Consider the following 19,609-nt stretch of genomic DNA (forward strand, 5'->3'; position numbering starts at 1 on the left):
TATACATGACATCGATGGTTTTACTTTTATGCTGAGATTGCATTGATTACATTACATAGACTTGTTTTATAGAAAACTGTACGTACATGAACTGATAAGACAACACCAAGCTAAACTTTACAGGACTTACGGTATCCAACTCAGGTGATGCTGGTCAGAATTAATTGTGATATGTAAATGGAGAGTCATGCACAAGGTGTGTGAATCAGACAGATAGGGTTGTGTGACCCATGGAGGACATTTTAGGTCAGTCACAAGTGGCAGATTACTGCAGAAAGGTACAGGATTGTTAAATGGAACTTGTAGACATTTCTGCAATTGAAAATCAGTTCCATCAACCTGAATGGATTTATTTTAGCTGCAAGCACATGGATTTCCGCAACAAACATGCCATGTGTGACTATACCTTTAAGTGGGTTAAGAAGTGACCCTTTCTAATGTCATTAATGTAATGATGAGGACAAAACATGCATACTGAAAGTAATGCTGTTCAAGTGAGTGCACTTGTGTTAATGGGGACACAACGAATGAGCGTCACAGACAGCCTGATCTTAGTATACATACCGGCAGGGTGCTGCGATTTATGCTCATAAATCTAACTGCAATTAGTACAGGTTTCTGGATTGAAAAAGGAGATGAAAGGAAAGCAGAAGGTTAGAAGCCGGAGAGTAGCCGCGAAGAAGATGAGCAGAGAGGGCAAGTCTGAGTGTGTTAGTTGTGATGGTGTTACCCCCGCTTCTCCCAGTACAGCCTATATTTTCTTACCATGGACCTGCGGATTAGGGACAGGCGACTCTTTGCTTTGTTCTCTGCAAACTCTAGACTGTTGATATCCTTCAGACGTGCCTTATACTTATTCATTTGTTCCACAACAATCAGCTCCACACAGCTAAACCAGGACAAGCAGAAAGAACAATGGGACAGGTAAGCGGCAGGGATACATGGAAAGCTATTTACTTTGCACAGGAAAACATATGTGGCTGTGCTATTTAAAGTTGGTGATACAAGAATATGAGTGTAAATAATAGGGAGACTAAATTACAATTACTTCTACTAAACCAATGTATGCTTTGGCATAGAATGGGTGGGGGTCAGGGGGATCAGTTGCTCCAGGCACAAAATTCCTAGGGGTGGACAATTTTGAGCCCCTAAGCATGTAAATTGAGTGGCCATCCATATAATGTATGCATTGCCACGTAGTATTGTAGAGAAGCAGAGAGTCTAGCAATCCGGTGGTACATCCAATACTGTGGCACCCTACACCAAAAGCCTAGCGCTCTACAAAATGCACATACAGGATAGGATATAGGATTCCCTTCCTATTTGGACTCCCTGCTCCTGCACTGTACAGCGGTGCAGGGCTTTTAGTGGGGGCCTCATAGGATGATGTAATTTAACTGTGTGATGGCACAGAGCAGAGAACCTATACCCGGGAGTGGAGGGAAGGCAAGTGGGATTTTTGATATTTTGTATTTTAGTGGGGAGCTACTTAATTGGGGTAGAATTATCTACCTATAGGGGGATTCTACCTAATTGGGGTTATCAATTTACTGGGGGACTCTAAATAACGGTGGGGGAATTATCTACCTACTGGGGGCATCTATCTAATGGTGAAGGAATTATATACCTACTGCAGCATCTACCTAATTACCTAATGGGGAGAGATTCGCTACTAGGGGCTTCTACCTAATGGAGGGATTACCTACCTAGTGGGAGCATATGCCTAATAAGTGGAGATTATCTACCTACTGAGGACTCCTACCTAATTAGGGGGTGGTGGGTGCTACCTACTGGGGGCTTCTACCTAATGGGATGGCAATTATCTACAATCTGCAAGCATCTATCTAGTTATGGGGACTTTCCTACCTACTGAGGGCATCTACTTAATAGAGGGAAATTTCCTACCCACTGAGGACCTTCCACTCTATTCCAGACAGCTGGGGGCACAATACTTTGCCTTACCCTGGGTGCTGCCAACCCATGCTATGCCATTGTGTTATGTAATATATAGATAATATACAAACAGTATAAGTAACTATAAAGTGACATTATTACTGATCATAAGGATGCTGCATTGCTGAAAGTATCTAAAGACAACGATCTGATAATTCTTACGCTGTGGTCTTTCCAATGTCCTGTACGCTCTGTAGTGGGTCTGTAGTGTCTGGACAACGGAGAATACATGGAGCAAACACAATTGCCAGGGCGTTGGCAGACATGCGATTAGTTTCCTCCTGCTGGGCAATCCTAAAATTACACAAACCAGTGGTAAACACATTTATAGGCTGCTAGTAATACATATAAAACATTATGTACAGTTGCCGCTGTTTTGCCACCACACTGATACTATCATATACTGATATGTAGCCGACACTGAAAATAAATGTAACTGCTGAAATGAACCACTTGATTTATAGCACTATGCAGTAAAAAAAAATAATAATAATAATATTATATATATAATTTTATTTTTGTTATGTTATATTAGTTAAAAAATGCACATTGCGGCTACCTGACAAGGTGAAAGATAAGTCTCTCCAAAGTACTGAGATGTGTACGGGAGAGCTGGTCTATTACAGAATACACTCCCCGCACAGTTTCCTTCCTGTCACCAAGACCTGTAAGATTAAAAAAAATAAACAAAATGTGTCAAAAGTACATTTCTGACTGAGCAGTGGTGCATCTATATAGTTACTGTCAACTAATTTTCAAGCCTAAAGAAACAGGTTGTTGCAAAAAAAAAAAAAAAAATTTAGATTCATGGAAAGATACAAATGCCAGGACTAGCACTGAAATATATGCTTTTTGGTATACTAAGAAATGGTTTGGATTAAAAACATTTATAAAAGTACAGATATTAAAGTGCCAAAAATGTTAGGAGTAAAAAAATAGAGGCACATTACAGGTGTGTGACGTGAAAGGGAATGACATTCTACACACCCCATTACTTACCCATGGATCTGAGGAACTCTTCATAGAGTTCAAATGTCATCAGAGGATTAGGAAGTTCCCTCAGCCACTGCTTGAATACACTAGCAATCACATGGATATTATAATCGTCCAGGTTTACACTGTCAATATCTGCAAGAGAAAAAGCACAAGAAAAAAGTAACATAAAAGAAAGTTGGTCTGGTATAACTGGTATAATTATATACAAAACAAGAATAGTGTCCAGTGCACATTTCTGACAGTATATTAGGGTATATCTCTCTCTAATGAAACAATAAAGCCTCAATCAGGAAAAGGACTTCCTCACACAGGCCATCTCAATGTGGCATGGTAAAAGTTACAATACAAAGGAAAAAAAAACACACAAAATTGTATTGAACAGTAAGTCTTGAAGCCAAAAAGGTAATGTAAGAGATAACGCTATAAAAAAAATATTCCATAGCAAAATATAGGTAGAGATCCATTACCAGTTCAAGACATTTAAGCCCTCCTGCTCACTGTCTGGGTTAGTATTTTATATGAGCATTTGTAAAACAAAAACAGAAGTGGGTCCAAAACACAGAATAGGTATACATCTTTCCAGCCTTGTCTTTTGTGCTCTCTGTGCAGGTTCCATTCCTTGTTAAGGCTTACAAATAGGGATGAAAATGCTGGCCAAAATACTACTGTTACCTAACAGTGTCAATGATTATTTTCACAGGTCATAGAGACATGTCAAAAGTTTTCATTGGTGGGTGTCTGGGTGTTCAGCCCCCCACTATAAGGGTCCTATTTAAAACAGTCCAATATGGGGCCCTGCAAGGTCACAAGCAAGTGCTGATCAGCGAGATTTTCGCTCATTTGGAGTGTCTTTAGAAAGCACAACTAATTGCAGGGCCGCACCAACGATCACTGGATTGTTCGTGTGGCCACTTAACGAGAACCTATCACCTAGTTAAAGGAGAAGTCTCACAAAAGCAGAAGGGCAGGGGGTGTGGGAACATATTAAACAAAGTATACTTAATTATCCTGATGCTCCGTAGCGCCGCTCCCAGTTCAAGCTGACAGCGATAGGCCTGACTGGCTGAGCAGGCAATCGCAGCTGGTAGAGCCTGGATTCCAGATGAAAATTACAGTCGGCGGCCATTAGCGAGACCAGGGAACAGCGCTACCGAGGTGCAAGGACTGGTAAGTTCCCACACACCCTTGCCTACCTTGCATTTTTCTATTTTCATGGGACTTCCCTTTTAAGTTTTCTTAAGTGTAAAAGTATATGTGTCTCTTAGTGTATTTATAAAGATACAAACTGATTTTGCAGTCTGTATCTAAACTGCCTTTGCACTCTGTGTTGGTGGTGGTGGTGGTGGGGGGGGGGGGTCGCAGAGAGCTGCAGGGGGCTAGTGATCGACCGGGCAGCCCATAGAGGAGCGACAGCAGCAGATCGCTGCTATATCAGTGGTTTGTTTTTCAACATGCTTGAAAGACAAACACGGACGATAATCGTTTCATGTAATAGGGTCTTAAGTCTATGGAGCTTTTCTCTTCCACTAAGATGGGAAGAGCAGTGAGCCACAGAGAGAAGCATTGAGCCCTGAAATTCTCCTAGCTTGTTAAAGTGGGGTTCTCAGAACATTCACTATCTTGGATGCTGTTGGACTTTCTTGATGCTGTATGTCTCTAGAACATGTCAAAAGTTTATAAAAGTATCAATGACACTAGTCCTAATAGTTTTCTCTAAATAGCCATGCTGCACCATCCTTTTTCCCCTTTTTTCCTCATTTCTTTTATTCCTTATTCCTTGAATTTGTGGCGGTACTGTCATGGCGCTCTATTTGTTACAAAAGCCAATGCTTAGGTGATGGCAAACAAAGCTGTGGACCAACCTAGGCTGAACACAACAGATTAATAACAGTAAATAGTAGAAGCTTCTCACCTGTGTCAAGGTTTTGCCGCAGCTCGCGAATCTTATTTGTTGAACCTGGTTTCCTGTATATTCCTTCTGTATACAAGCCATGCATCTCAATGTAACTGATGAGTTTCTCCAGCAGCACGGGAACTGTCCGATCTTCATTTGTGAGACGTGACAATTCCACCCCAAAGTGACGGTTGGACAGCTCATGGTCATACTAATAGTAATAGGGAAAAAAGGATATGAATAAAACAATCCCTGTTCCTAATGTTGTTTATAATGTATTTATGAAGGGTGCAGGTGGGTTCACACTACAGAATCCGCTTGGAGAAGTTCTGGTGGATTCCATCGCTAGTACCCGTTTGCAGCCGCGTGCCTTTCCGCCGGCTCCATAGACACATTTAAAAAGCCCCAAACACCTGCCATCCATCAGCACCTCCAGGCCATATATTTTTTTCCTGTGCAAGACTGTACAGTACAAACAATGGCACTATCCTTACATTCTACCTCATAATAACATGTTTTGTTAGCATTGTTCCTAAAAGTGATTTAAAAAAAGTTAAAGTATTACTATCATTTAAAAATTTTTTAAAGACTTGTCAAAAGTTTCGCTCAATGGGGATCAAAAGTCTCCAAACCTCCTTGAATTGGTAGAACTAGTCAGAAGCACTTGGCTGAGTGCTTCTCTCCCCACCTCGCTGCAGGAGATAGGCTCCATAGACTTACAATAGAATCCATCTCATTCAGCCAGACAGAAGGGCTCAGCTTTGTGCTTCTCCTACCTTGTTCTAGCAATCAGTAGGAATGTGAACACCCAGACTGCAGTCTCTGTGACATGTCAAAGGTTTTGCTAAATTACAGTAACATTAAGGGTGTTATTCAGGCTTAGAAAAACATGGCAGTTTTCTTCCAGAAACAGCACCACTGTGGTCTTCAGTTTGGGTGTGGGTTTTTTTTAGATTAGGTTTGCTGAAGTGAATGGAGCTAAACTGTAATACCACATACCATCTGAGGACAGGGGTGGTGCTGTTTTTGCAAGAAAGTATCTTTTTTTTCTGTTTTTAATCCTGGATAACCGCTTTAAGTTCTATCATTCTTTCTGTAAACACATTACTTAAAGCTTTACGGTAATTTAGATTTTTACTTTTACTTTTGACATTTTTTTTTACTTTTGTCACCCCAGACACATCTTTTTGACCCTCTGGACAGCAGAAAAAAAGGAGGAGGAGGAGCCACGAGACAGCATGTGCTAGCTGTTAGTCCCTGAGCTGCTCCGGACCCACCACCGCTACGGGGATCTAGCCTGACCTGACTCCCGGATTGGAGGTTGTCGAGGGTGATGGACGGAGGCAGAGCTGAGGGGAGGCCGGCGCTGAAGAGATGCGGTCAGGCGCTGGCGGTTAGACCGGAGCTGTGATCCGCCTCACGTGGTGGATGGAGATTGCCTGGCCTGAGGAGACTGGCCGAGACATGCGGACATGCGGAGGGAGCACGGGATTGAGGGTCGGCCGAAGGCTGGCAGGCTGGAGCGGAGGTGGAGGGACTACTTTCCAGCACAGCGGCGGTCTGGTATCCGGCCGCCAGACGGGACTACTCCACCATACAGCCTCTCCCTGTGTCCGTGGACGGTGAGACGCCACACAGAGGACCTCGTGGCCGAGGTGCACACGTTACCTCCGGGCAGACACCCGAAACAGAACCAGCAGACGCCTCAGGTAAAAATGATACATACCACTGATGATTTCTGTGCGGCTGGGGAACTTTTTAAAGCCCCGGTTCGCTAGGATTAGTAAAAAGGATGCCGCAGAAGCACGCACCGGTAATATAACCGGATAAGTAACAACACAAGACTGTATGGTTAAAATATATGCTCAAGTTTCATATATAAAGAGTTGGAAATCTAAAGCTGCCGCTATGACCTTGGGACTGATAAAAGTCAGCGCGAGAGTCTACAAGCGTGTTGAAGTCCTATCCCTCTCCGCCATGCTCACTATAGACGGCATAGTATACACGTATGTAGTCGACAGCAGCCATCCGCTAATGCACGGTAACTGTATTTTCTATGACCCTTGTTCTATTATTTATATGACAGCTCCTAAGACTAAAAAGTGCTAATTTTGCCTTGAGGACACGCAATCTTCCTCTGAAACACGTCTTGAAAGGTATGTGCATATAGTAATAAGAATATGCTATTGCTGCAAGGAAACAATATATATGAACTATGCTGTTCACATCGAACAGGGGGCGCACTGCTGGTCCTGGCGGGTCGGATCCAGACTATACGATACACAAACAAGTCTGCAGGTAGGGAATGCTCCCGAACCCTCAGCCTCCCTTGGATACTGTTTTTATGACTGTACTGATCTGTCCCTCCCCTCCTCAATAGATCCTCACTTAGTGGAGAAAAAAAAAAAAAAAAAAAAGAGGCATTTTTTCTTTAAGAACAACAACAATATGCCTCCTAAATCCCAACCAAGAAAATCAGGTGGCCCAGCTGATTTGACGAACACTACGAAACTGGATAAATACCTGAAATCCCCCACAACATCTGCAAAGACACGAACACATAGAAGCCCAAACCAACCCCCTAACAAAGGCGCAGCAAAGGGCTCACGATATACAGGCCTAGAACAGGACCCAAACGAGGAGGATGGAGACGAGGATGAACTAAACGACAACACTTTGGGACAGATATTACAAGAGGTCCAAAAGTGTAACCAGGGCCTGTCAGAGGTTAAGATGCAGATGGGGGGGCTGGCCTCAGACGTTTCATTTATACGGGAAGATTTAAACAACATACGAAGCAGACTGGGAGAAATTGAGAGAACTTTGCCACAACTACAATTGGAAGTTAAAACTTCGCAAAAAACGTTAGCAGTAACTACAAAAAACTACGAAGTATTGGAAAATAAATTAACTGACCTGGAGGACCGATCTCGGCGGTCCAATATACGTATAGTTGGGCTTCCTGAAGGGGCAGAGGGAGATTCTCCTTTAAAATTCTGTGTTGACTGGATTAAGGGGATTATTGGTGAAGACAACCTATCTTCTCACTTTGAGGTTGAGAGGGCGCATAGGGTTCCGCTGAGAAAACTGGCACCAGGAGCCCCTCCTAGAACTTTCCTCTGCAAGGTCCTGCTCTCTAGAGATCGGGACATTATCTTGCAGAGTGCAAGAACTAAAGGAGACATTAAGTTCAATGGGGAAAAGGTGTCCCTTTACCCAGACTATTCCAGGGCAACTCAAAAACGAAGGGAATCGTATAAGGATATAAAGAGGAGGCTGCATGCCGGGAAGATCTCCTTTTCCCTTCTGTTCCCCGCTAAGCTTCGTATTAATTACAATAATGTCTCCCATTTCTTCCAGACAGCTCAAGAGGCATGTGAATGGTTGGATAAAGAAGGTCTATAGATATGACCCTTAGGTGATGCCCCTCATTTTATTTTATTTCACTTTATTTCAGTCTATTCTATCCGGGAGATGAATATATGCGGTGGCGGAGGTGGGTCCGGTGCCGGTTTTTGGATAGTGGTAGTGAGAGACTCGCATAACTGTGGGTCAATAAGTGGGCGGTAGTAAGGGGGGAATGAGGGTATTAGTAGGGGGGGGGGTCCTTGGGGGGTGGGTGGCGAAGTACACAGGTGAAGTGCAGAGGGTTTTTTTTTACGATTTTTTAAAGTTTACAGGTCTCTTTTTCATTTGTCTGGTTAAATTACCTATACACCTACAATCTATAAAACCATGGAGGACCTAAAAATAATGTGCTGGAATGTGAGAGGTACGGCAGATAGGACTAAAAGGAAAGCTATATTTGATCTAATAGCAAATTACTTACCGGCAATTGTTTGCCTATGTGAAACTCACACTACAAAAGAAACAGAGACCAGGCTAAAAAGGAGGTGGGCCTCACATGAGTTCCATGCCGGAGTATCAAACTACACAGCAGGGGTATCTATCTTAATACATAACAAAATTAAATTTTCACTAATTCAGAAAAGCTTAGATTCCAGGGGTAGATATATATTCCTCCACGCGACAATTGGGGGGAAAGAAATAATTCTGGCGGCAGTATATATTCCACCACCATTCTCCAGAGAGGTGCTTCTCAAGTTGGTAGAATTCACGAAAGATAGGGTAGGGGTTCCTCTCTATATAATTGGAGATTTTAACGCAGTTATGGATCCAGAGATAGATAGAATTGGATCGGGCGTCGCAGCTTCCCCCCACCCCTCCCCCCTAGCTATCTTGGCTCGGGAGGTCGGCTGGGTGGACGTCTGGCGACGTCTGAATCCAGGGAAGCAAGTATTCTCTTGCTACAGTACATCATATAGGGCTGCGTCTAGGATAGACTTAGTCCTTGCAAATACAAAGGCAATGGAAGAAACCTTAGAAGTTAATTATGCACCTAAAGTTATCTCTGACCACACTCCAGTTATACTTAAGGTCAGCAGTAAAGGGGGGGCTTACAAAAAAAAAGATAATAGCTTCAGACTAAACGCTCACTGGCTTACATTGATAGACCAAAAGGGGACGATAGGGGAAGAGATAAAAGAGTTCTGGAAGAGGAATCGCGGGACAGCACATATACATACTGTTTGGGACTGTTTTAAGGCATTTGTGAGGGGCTTACTTCTAGCAGAGGTGGTACGTACTAAAAGGAAATTTCGTGCAGAAGAAACGGCCCTGAAAAATGAGATCCTGGGTTTGGAGGAGGAAGCTGTGCGCTCCTCCAGACCTATTGATCTTGACAGAATGAAAATAGCCCAGGACAAATACTCGCAGTACCTGCTGAATAAAGCATATAACAAACAGAGGTTCCACTGTCAAAAAAAATTTTTTGAAGAAGGAATACCCAGCAAGATGCTATCGGCCATTATTAAAGCACAGGGAGAAGGGAGGGATGTGCTGGCCATCAGAGGTCGGGATGGCAGAATAACTAACGATAAGCAGCAAATACAAGAAAACTTTGCTGGTTTCTATGAAGAACTGTATAAATCTACTAACAGTTCCTCCATGGATCAAACTAACAATCTCTTAGACAGGCTCCCATTTAAAAAACTCACCGATGAAAAGAAAACACAGTTGGAGGAGCCATTTTCCTTAGAGGAAATACAATTAGTTCTAAACTCTCTCCCCAATGGCTCTGCTCCAGGGCCGGACGGGATTCCCTTTGAATTCTATAAAAAATATCACACAGCTTTACTGCCAGCGCTAGTCGATATGATTAATGAATCCTGTAGTAGTGGTACACTCCCCCTTTCAATGAGGGAAGCGACAATAATCATCTTCCCTAAAAAGAATAAGGACCCCTTAGATATGGGGGCTTATCGCCCCATCTCACTGCTTAATGCAGATGCAAAAATTATCGCTAAACTGCTTGCTTCAAGGATAAAGAAGCTTAGCCCCCTACTTATTGGTGCTGAACAGAACGGCTTTGTCTTAAACAGGTCGATATTCGCAAACTTGGACAGGGTGATGGCCAATATGCAACTGGAAACAGAGACCCCCCGCTCCATCCTCTCATTGGATGCTGTTAAGGCATTCGACAGGGTGGAGTGGGGGTATCTCTGGGAGGTTCTATACAGATTCAACTTTGGCCCAAATATGCTAAGGTGGATAAGGATGCTTTATGAGGAACCCTCGGCACGGCTATCTATTAATGGCAGCCTGACAAGGAGTTTTAATCTGTCTAGGGGAACTAGACAAGGGTGCCCCTTATCGCCTCTGTTGTTCACCTTCTATGTGGAGCCTCTGTCCTATATGATCAAGGCTAACCCTTTGATAGAGGGTTTTGGCCTTGGTGGCATAGAGGACAAGTTAGTTATGTACGCCGATGACCTCCTCTTGTTTATACGTAACCCTGAAGGTGCCCTTCCACATGTATTAAATACGTGTGAGGAATTTGGAGCCGTTTCAGGTTTTGGGATCAATTGGTCCAAATCCCTGTTGATGGCACTTCCTGGGACAAACCAGGAACCATTGAGGAATTTTGGGCTGCAACTGGCGGACGGATCTTTGGAATATTTAGGGATTAAGATACCCACGGATATAGCCCTATTTGCCGAGTATAATTTAAAGCCCCTTCTGCATAAAATTAAGAAAAAGGTAGAGGTATGGTGCAAACTACCATTATCTATGGCGGACCGAGCCGCCTTGATTAAAATGGTGATACAGCCCCAGATTAACTATGTCCTATCGGCATCTCCGATTTGGATAACTGAAAGCTCTTTCAGGTCCATAGATAGAACACTGAATAGTTTACTATGGCGGGGGAAAAGGCCGAGGACAGGATATAACACATTTACCTCACCGAAAAACAATGGAGGAATTGCACTACCAGAGTTTAGGAATTACTTTATGGCCACTAACATCCACCAGATGGTCCGGGAAAACAGCAACTCAACAATAAGACAGTGGTTGATAACTGGTTCACCAAAAGACCTACAGTCCCCAATAGAATATTTTGAAACGAGACCTGAACATAAAATCAAACACAACACTATCACTAAGATAAAATTATGGGAAAAAATTTGGAAAACATTAAAAAAATGGGCACACATTGTAGGTAGTAATATCTTCACCCCAATATGGGATAACCCAAACTTCCCCGAATTTAACAATATAATAAATAATCACTTATGGAAGGGCCTTGGCCTTCGCAGGGTAGAACAGCTGTTCTCACAAGGAAAGCTGAGACCATTTCACGAACTTAAAAAGGAATTTTCGCTTACAGACATATATAAATATCCGTATTTACAGATTCAGCACGCAGCACATTGCACTAAGGATAAAGGGAAATTTATAATATCACACTCAGAATTATTAAATGTAATAAACACTGATAAGGCAGGGAAAAAAAAAGGGATAAGATTTATATATAATGCTATTGGGGACTGTAGACGAAGAACGGCAGGCGGGGCTAAAAAACAAAAGTGGGAACGGGATCTCGGGCCAATCTCCGAAGAGGAATGGGCCGACATCCTTAAAAGCAGCCTGAGAGCATCACTCAATAGGAATCATCATATCACCCAACTGAAAATTATAAATAGATTACACTACCCCCCCACGGTTGTTGCTAAGATGAGAAAGGGTGGGAGGGATATATGCCCTAGATGTAAAGAACATAATGCAGACTACGTACACATGTTATGGAGATGTAATAAAGTTCAGCAGTTTTGGAGAGAGGTGGTGGAATATATGGCTACTGAAAAAGGCATGACGGTCCCCTTTAATGCCTTGACTCTGATTCTAGGTTGCACACTTCAGATTAAAAACAATATAGAACTAATAGGTAGATTACTATTCATGGCCAGACTGGCGATTCTTCGTGAGTGGAAAAGTCATGATCCTCCGAGTAAACAATTTTGGTTAAACTTGGTAGAAAGAGCCTACTCATATGAGATAGTGTATTATCAGAAAGAAGCCCTTAGAACAAAGATCAAAAACAATATTTGGGCCCCATGGTTACAACAATTATAACACCTAGACCTCTCGCTCTTAACCTTGTCATTAGAATGTCTTCTCTTCTAGCATTGTACTTCGCCGAAAAGGGGGTGGGGGGGTGGGTGTGGGCTGCGGGGGGGGATTGATATGGGTGTTACATTGTTTATTGTATCTAATGTGTCAAAGTGTATTTAAAATAAAATAAATTAAAAAAAAAAAAAAAAAAAAAAAAAACTATGCAGAACGGTGTAAAATGATATGCTTCATCTTTGTATTGTGGCCATTTTGAATTTCATAGCAAAAACTAGGTAATACATTCTTATAAAATAAACCCCACTGTCTCTTATTGTAGTTAGAACCTTAAAAAAAAAAAAAAAAAAAAAAAAAAAAAAAGTATTACTATCATTTAAAAATTTTTTAAAGACTTGTCAAAAGTTTCGCTCAATGGGGATCAAAAGTCTCCAAACCTCCTTGAATTGGTAGAACTAGTCAGAAGCACTTGGCTGAGTGCTTCTCTCCCCACCTCGCTGCAGGAGATAGGCTCCATAGACTTACAATAGAATCCATCTCATTCAGCCAGACAGAAGGGCTCAGCTTTGTGCTTCTCCTACCTTGTTCTAGCAATCAGTAGGAATGTGAACACCCAGACTGCAGTCTCTGTGACATGTCAAAGGTTTTGCTAAATTACAGTAACATTAAGGGTGTTATTCAGGCTTAGAAAAACATGGCAGTTTTCTTCCAGAAACAGCACCACTGTGGTCTTCAGTTTGGGTGTGGGTTTTTTTTAGATTAGGTTTGCTGAAGTGAATGGAGCTAAACTGTAATACCACATACCATCTGAGGACAGGGGTGGTGCTGTTTTTGCAAGAAAGTATCTTTTTTTTCTGTTTTTAATCCTGGATAACCGCTTTAAGTTCTATCATTCTTTCTGTAAACACATTACTTAAAGCTTTACGGTAATTTAGATTTTTACTTTTGACATTTTTTTTTACTTTTGTCACCCCAGACACATCTTTTTGACCCTCTGGACAGAAGAAAAAAAAACATTTTTCACTGAAATAAAGCCCCAGACAGACCAGAGAGAAATACCAATGCTATCTGCAAGGCAAGAGCAATATAACCATGTAGGCAGTTTGCTATGCAGATTTCAGGTGATCGCTTCCCTTTAATGGATTATGAGTTCTGTAAAAAGGAAACAAAGTAGGCATCACTGCCCCGATCCCCCACAGTAGCTCCAACAGTGCTGGGTTCATGCATGAGGTGGCCTGCTTCATTTTTACAGCACCCTCAGTCCAAACAAATCGCTATGCCTGGTAACCCACTTATTATTCTACTAGAGGAGTAAACATTTGTGCGTACAATACAACAATGGTTACCTTTTTACTACAGGTTGTGGTGATCTGGGAGCAGCATTTCTTGTGACAAGCAAATCTACATACTAAAACAGAGAACCAGATTAGTAAATAATGGCCATCATCTAGTATAAATTACAACATATCACAAAGAATAATGATAAAAAAAAACTCTAGACTTGTAGCAAGATGTAAAAGCAATCTTTGGCTAGGGTTCCAACAAGATGTTTCTCTATCTGATTTTATATTACATTCTAACAAGAGATATACCTAGCATCAACACACAGCCCTCAGGGCAGATGCCAGATGTGCTTATAGCTAACACTGCATCCATGGCCACTACTTGGTCATGAGTAATATGATGACAAAGGGGCTCCTAGCAGGAGACCATTTAGGGGAAAAATTCACTGCGACCATGACATGTGGTGGAAGTATTTATAGTTAGGGTTCAGAAAGTGAGGGGTAAAGGTAGGTGAACATAGGTCATGTAGGTAAAGGGACATATAGATGGGGCTGGACATTGGAGAGTATAGAGAGATGATTTTGTTTTGAGAACAAAAGAATCAGTATGCAGCAGAAAAAAACATGAATGGTATAGCTGAAGAAGATGTACACAGGGGTGTGGGGTTATGTATAGAAAAAAAACAAAAACAGACGGTATTGATGGTAGGCAGGAGAATCTTTCAATGCCCACCAACCAAATTTTAGCAATCTGATATAGGGTAGCTTCACATGTACCGGATCCACAGCAGAAATCCGCTGTGGATCCTGTACTGTGAAGTTGAATGGGTCGCATGCGCTGCATGTATGGGACCCGACCCCTTTAATCCCCGCCACCGGCCACCCGCCCGCAGTGCTGCCTGATGGGGAGAGAGGGGAGCCGGGGGGGTCACACACAGCTGCGGCACCGAGCAGGTAATGTATGCTCAGGGCCGGAGCTGCGGGCTGCCAGTGGTGGTGGGGTTAAAGGGCCGTATACATGCAGCGGATCAGTTTTCCATCTTATGGGGTAGCTTCACAGTAAAGGATCCGCAGAGGATTTCGCTGCAAACTCGCAGCGTCAAATCTCGCAGCGCTGCGGATCCGGTACGTGTTAAGCCATAAGGTTACCCATAAGGTGGAAAACAATTACAACGATATGTAATTTATATAACTTTTATTTTATCTGACTGCTTTTAAAAAATGAAAACCATAAAAAAAACTGTTTCAAATTGCTCTATTAGCATCCTTATAACGCTTTTATCCTTATCCTGTTAATACAGCACTGATCGATTAGTCTGCTGAGTCCCCCTCCCCCCCCCCACACACACACTAGACACCAGGGATAGGGCACACAGGACATTTAAATCAGTTTTGACAGCTGCATTTAAATATCGAATTAGCAGGCACAGTGATCGGACCGCGCCCGCTAATAGCGGCCGGGATTGCAGTGGTTCAGAGCATGGGGGAAGACCTGCCGACCTCGTTTGACCATCTCTCCTCCCCTCTGTGACGCGGCTCAATTAGAATCAATGTAGCCGTGTCACAGAGGGGAGGGGGTTCCACCTCCAGTGCTTCATGCCGGGCCAAAACCCGTGCCGGCACCGATCCATTCATGTAAAAAACTTAAAGCGATATACAAGAGCTGTTGGAAACTGGTGAATCCCTTTCTATGATAATGACAGAAAAACTACTCATGGACTTTAGTAATACAGTTCACACTGCCTGCCTCTACTTGCTCCTTAATGGAAAATTGCCACTTTGATCAGCACTTTATGAGGCTTGGTAAACTGAATATTGTAACCTAAGGGTCCATTTACACAGAAAGATTATCTGACAGATTATCTGCCAAAGATTTGAAGCCAAAGCCAGGAATGGATTTGAAAAAAGGACAAATCTCAGGCTTTTCTTTATGGCCTGTTCTCTGTTTATAGTCTGTTCCTGGTTTTGGCTTTAAATCTTTGGCAGATAATCTTTCTGTGTAAATGGACCCTAAGGAACCCCAGTATCACACCAGCCTTGATCTCAACATTATACAGAAATGATCTTCTGAGACGCCAACACATTTCACATCCCTTGATCTTACATTTACAGACAGCAGCTCGGTCCATGATCCAAATAAGAGAAGAACAGAACTCGCAATATGTGGGAATGTTGTACTGCGTGGCTTTAAATATATGTCCATTGTGTTCTTCAACCTAAAGTGGGAAAATAGAAAACCGAGAAGAAAATGATGTAACCATTACACAGAGCTGGACAAATATGGAAACTGAACATAATTAAAATAATAATACTAATAATACTACTACTACTAATAATAATAATAATAGAAGGGAAAAAATATTGTAATGAGGCTTAACAGGAACAAAGAGTAACAGAAAAGGCATGTACCGTATATATTCCTCTATAGACAACTGACAACTACTTACAATATCTGACTCCTTTTTCCGCCTTTTCTTTCTTTCTGGTTTTTGTGTCTTGTAAGAAATAATATACAAAGATGCACAATTAAAAAATATCCAGTTTTATTAAGCTAGCTAAAACTTTTTTTTGGTCATCTATACAATAGTTACCTTTCCCAGCGAATAATTCAGAGGTTTATATTCAGTGACAAATTCATCTAGGAAAACCTTGAATGTATTGATCCAAACTCTGACTGGGGATTCGTTCCAGCTTCTTTGTTGGTGCTGCTTCATGGTCTTGTCTAGGATCTGCTCAAACAGTGCTCCAAGGTCCCTGTATCTGATGCTCTTCCCATCTTCTCCCTTTTACAGCAAATGGTACAAATAATATTTAATAGACTAAAAGGCTGCATATAAACATTTAAGGCTAAAAAAAAAATTGGTTGGAGTTAACAATTTACACACAGACTGATTTTATAAGACAAATTTTTGCTGAATTGCTAACATCCAAGGAGTTTTCCAGGTCTTTTATACTGATCGCGTATTTTCAGCATAGGCCATCGATGTCTAAACAGCAGAGTGCTGATATCTAGGACTCTTCACACTCAGCTGTTTAGTAGAAATGTGGCTCTGGTATATACACAATAAACAGGGCCATAAGTGTAACGGCCAGGGCCACAGCTCTGACAGACAGCTGATCGATGGGGGTCCCAAATATTGGCACCCTGCCGATCAGACATTGATGCCTTATCCTGAAAATAGGCCATCAATGCAGAAGTCCAGGAAAACCCCATTAAACCTGTCACACAGATCTGGTTATGTCTACAAAATGTTCAGGGTGATGGCAGTATCAAGTGCATTGTCACTCTTGGGAAGATTTTATTTAAAAACAGTTGAAAATAAGATTAACAAACAAACAATACATTTAAAGGGACTAAGACTCTTAGCAATAAAACTAGCAGTGATGGACACAGGTGACACAAAATATAGCCTAGGGTACAAGAATTTATAAATAAGGCCATTCATCTTGGAGAGGAGGAGGCAAGAAGGAGAGATCCATAGAGTCTCAATAGAAACTAGCATTTAGCCTGGGGGCTCTAGGCTAAAGCCAACCACATACACCCACATTCACACTCACCTGCCATTCCCTCTCCTTCCCCGACTTATACAATAAGACTATTAAGCACCTGGAACTGGATTCACTAGCTGGATCTGCTCTCCAACCTGACCATACTTTGTCAAATTTTGTAGGGCACATAAAGTTCACATCAGGGGTGTAACGAGAAATGGCTGGGCCCCATAGCAACCTTTTGATGCCCCCGCCCCCTGGAATGAATACAAATCGGTCAAGGGATATTTCCAGTACCCTGAAGGCTGCACAAATGAAGATAGATCAGGGGGCCCAATGTTTTGCAGGAGTGGGCCTGATGCGTCGTGCCCCATAGAAGCCGCTATGGTGGTAGTTACGCCCCTGGTTTGCATAAAGCACTTTATGTGCAGGTTAATTCCTGTTTTGATTTTTTTTTTTTCATTTTAGGACAAAACAAAAACCTTAAAGCATAATTATTCATAGAACAAACAGTTTTTACTTCATTTAGCATATGCAATAATTCCTAAAATGATTACCACAAGTGAACTGGAGTAGAGGCTGAAAATGTTCTGGCGGAATTCTTTTAACGCTCGCTTGAAAAGAACGTCAACCATTGAATCCTTCTTTCCATCTTCTGAATCCAGATCACTGATCTGCAAGAGAAAAACATTAAAGTACATGTATTGTGTTTTCTAAGGCTGGTCTGCACAAACCCATTTGGTACGTCATAATATGTAACCGATTCATCTAAAGAAAAAACACCAGCAGGGCTTTATCTGGCAAAGCCTCATGTATCTAGGCTAATACACTGGCTGAACAGGAACTTGGATATGGAGATAATTCACAGCTTTAATAATATCACTATAAAATACAACAAATATATATACCTCTAGATACACTACTCGACTAATAACTCCACTATGAACTTTGGAGAAATAACTAAATTGTGTCAACATGTGTGAATCACATATATATTCTAACGTGTTCTCTTGTACCGGAGACAAATTACTACAAGTCAAATTCAATTCCTTTACTGGACTCAACTCCCCTACTACACCCCTGATGAAGCAATGACCAATTCCTGTGTTGTGAATTCAGTTTCTGTCCATTATAATAGCAGAAGAAGTGAATTCAAGTAATGACTTGATCCCACTAACTGATAATAGAGTCTACTGTTCTGATGGAAAGAATAATGCTGCATCCTGTGCTACTTTCTCCCAGATTCCAAGAAGAAGATCACCCACCTTTTTAACAAATAACAAATCCCAGATATAACACAAAAGAACATTTATTGTGTACTATAACTTTAAAGCAAACCTATGACGTCATGGAGACATGTCAGAGTTTTGGATCAGTGTGGCTGAGGGTCCCGAGATTGCTTCTGGAATCACATTCCGCTTGTATGATGTTGCAGCCCATGACACACTGATCCCAATACTTTTTAAAAATCTGCCATGTTGTTCCAGTTAAAACTGAAAATAAGATTATGTAAATGAGCTGCTTTAGTGCATCAGGGGAGGTCCCAAGCCCGCTGCTAAGACCACCAGGCTACTCATCAAATGCCCTTCCCTTTCACAAAATGTAGCCACGACCAGCCTCATATTCTTATGACTTGTACACATGGGTAAGGGCCCTATTCCACCGGACGATCATCGTTTGCATAATTGTTAACGATTAACGATCTCAAACGCCCGCTATTGCGAAAGACCTGAAAACGTTCACTCATTTCCATGGAATGATAATCGTTACTTATGATCGTAATTGCGATCGTTACTTCTTCGCTATTTATTCGCTATTGCGTTCGTATCTATTGCGAACGACCGAACGATGTCTTATTCAATGCAAACGATTTGCGAACGTTTTGCGAACGAGCAACTATAAAAATAGGTCCAGGTCTTATAAAGCGATCAACGATTTCTCATTCTGTCGTTAATCGTTAACTGCATTTCAACCGAACGATTATCGTTTAGATTCGAACGATTTAACGATAATCTGAACGATAATCGTCCGGTGGAATAGGGCCCTTAGACTTCTTGGCCAGTCACAGCAATATTAGTGAGAGGAAAGGGCATGAATATTCAGGGCTGTTCATTGAGAAGCTGCTGGGTGGGCTGGCCAATGTACTTGGGGATCGCCCTCAGTGCACCAAAAAGCAGCATATTTCCATATTCTTATCTTTAACTATTAATATGGATTGACACAATAAATTTTAAGACATAAAAAATCCTTGAGATTAAAGTGTAATGGGCTCCTACATCATACAAGTGGGTTACTATGTAAGAACCAAATGATAGATGCCCCTTAAGGAGTTCTAGGCATTGGACAATCTATAATAATTAGAAGGATAAAAGGACTCCTTGACAATAAGATGACATTTCCTAACCCTTGGGTTCCAGTTACCCCAGTCGGGTAGGGCAGAGCTGTAATCAATCATTACAGCTAAGGGCCCTTTTACATTGGCCAATTGTCAGGAACAAGCGCTCCTATGACCCCTGTAAAGTATATG

At 41.9% G+C, this 19,609-nt stretch overlaps 1 protein-coding gene across 5 annotated transcripts in view; it reads right to left on the reverse strand.

The window, feature by feature from the left end:
* The window catches only part of MYO9A (myosin IXA), a 96,450-nt gene that overhangs the window by 3,630 nt on the left and 73,211 nt on the right, over nucleotides 1-19,609 (reverse strand). For all 5 annotated transcript variants that reach the window (XM_069980893.1, XM_069980901.1, XM_069980863.1 and 2 more), the window contains 10 exons: nucleotides 17,640-17,756; nucleotides 16,185-16,376; nucleotides 16,041-16,088; nucleotides 15,698-15,809; nucleotides 13,657-13,718; nucleotides 4,862-5,054; nucleotides 2,953-3,081; nucleotides 2,513-2,618; nucleotides 2,116-2,247; nucleotides 766-889 (listed from right to left, as the gene is read on the reverse strand). In XM_069980893.1, coding sequence (XP_069836994.1) covers nucleotides 766-889; nucleotides 2,116-2,247; nucleotides 2,513-2,618; nucleotides 2,953-3,081; nucleotides 4,862-5,054; nucleotides 13,657-13,718; nucleotides 15,698-15,809; nucleotides 16,041-16,088; nucleotides 16,185-16,376; nucleotides 17,640-17,756 — 1,215 coding nt within the window. The remainder of the gene's footprint in view (nucleotides 1-765; nucleotides 890-2,115; nucleotides 2,248-2,512; nucleotides 2,619-2,952; nucleotides 3,082-4,861; nucleotides 5,055-13,656; nucleotides 13,719-15,697; nucleotides 15,810-16,040; nucleotides 16,089-16,184; nucleotides 16,377-17,639; nucleotides 17,757-19,609) is intronic.

Source organism: Dendropsophus ebraccatus, chromosome 1 (genome assembly GCF_027789765.1).
Source record: "Dendropsophus ebraccatus isolate aDenEbr1 chromosome 1, aDenEbr1.pat, whole genome shotgun sequence".
NCBI lineage: Eukaryota > Metazoa > Chordata > Amphibia > Anura > Hylidae > Dendropsophus > Dendropsophus ebraccatus.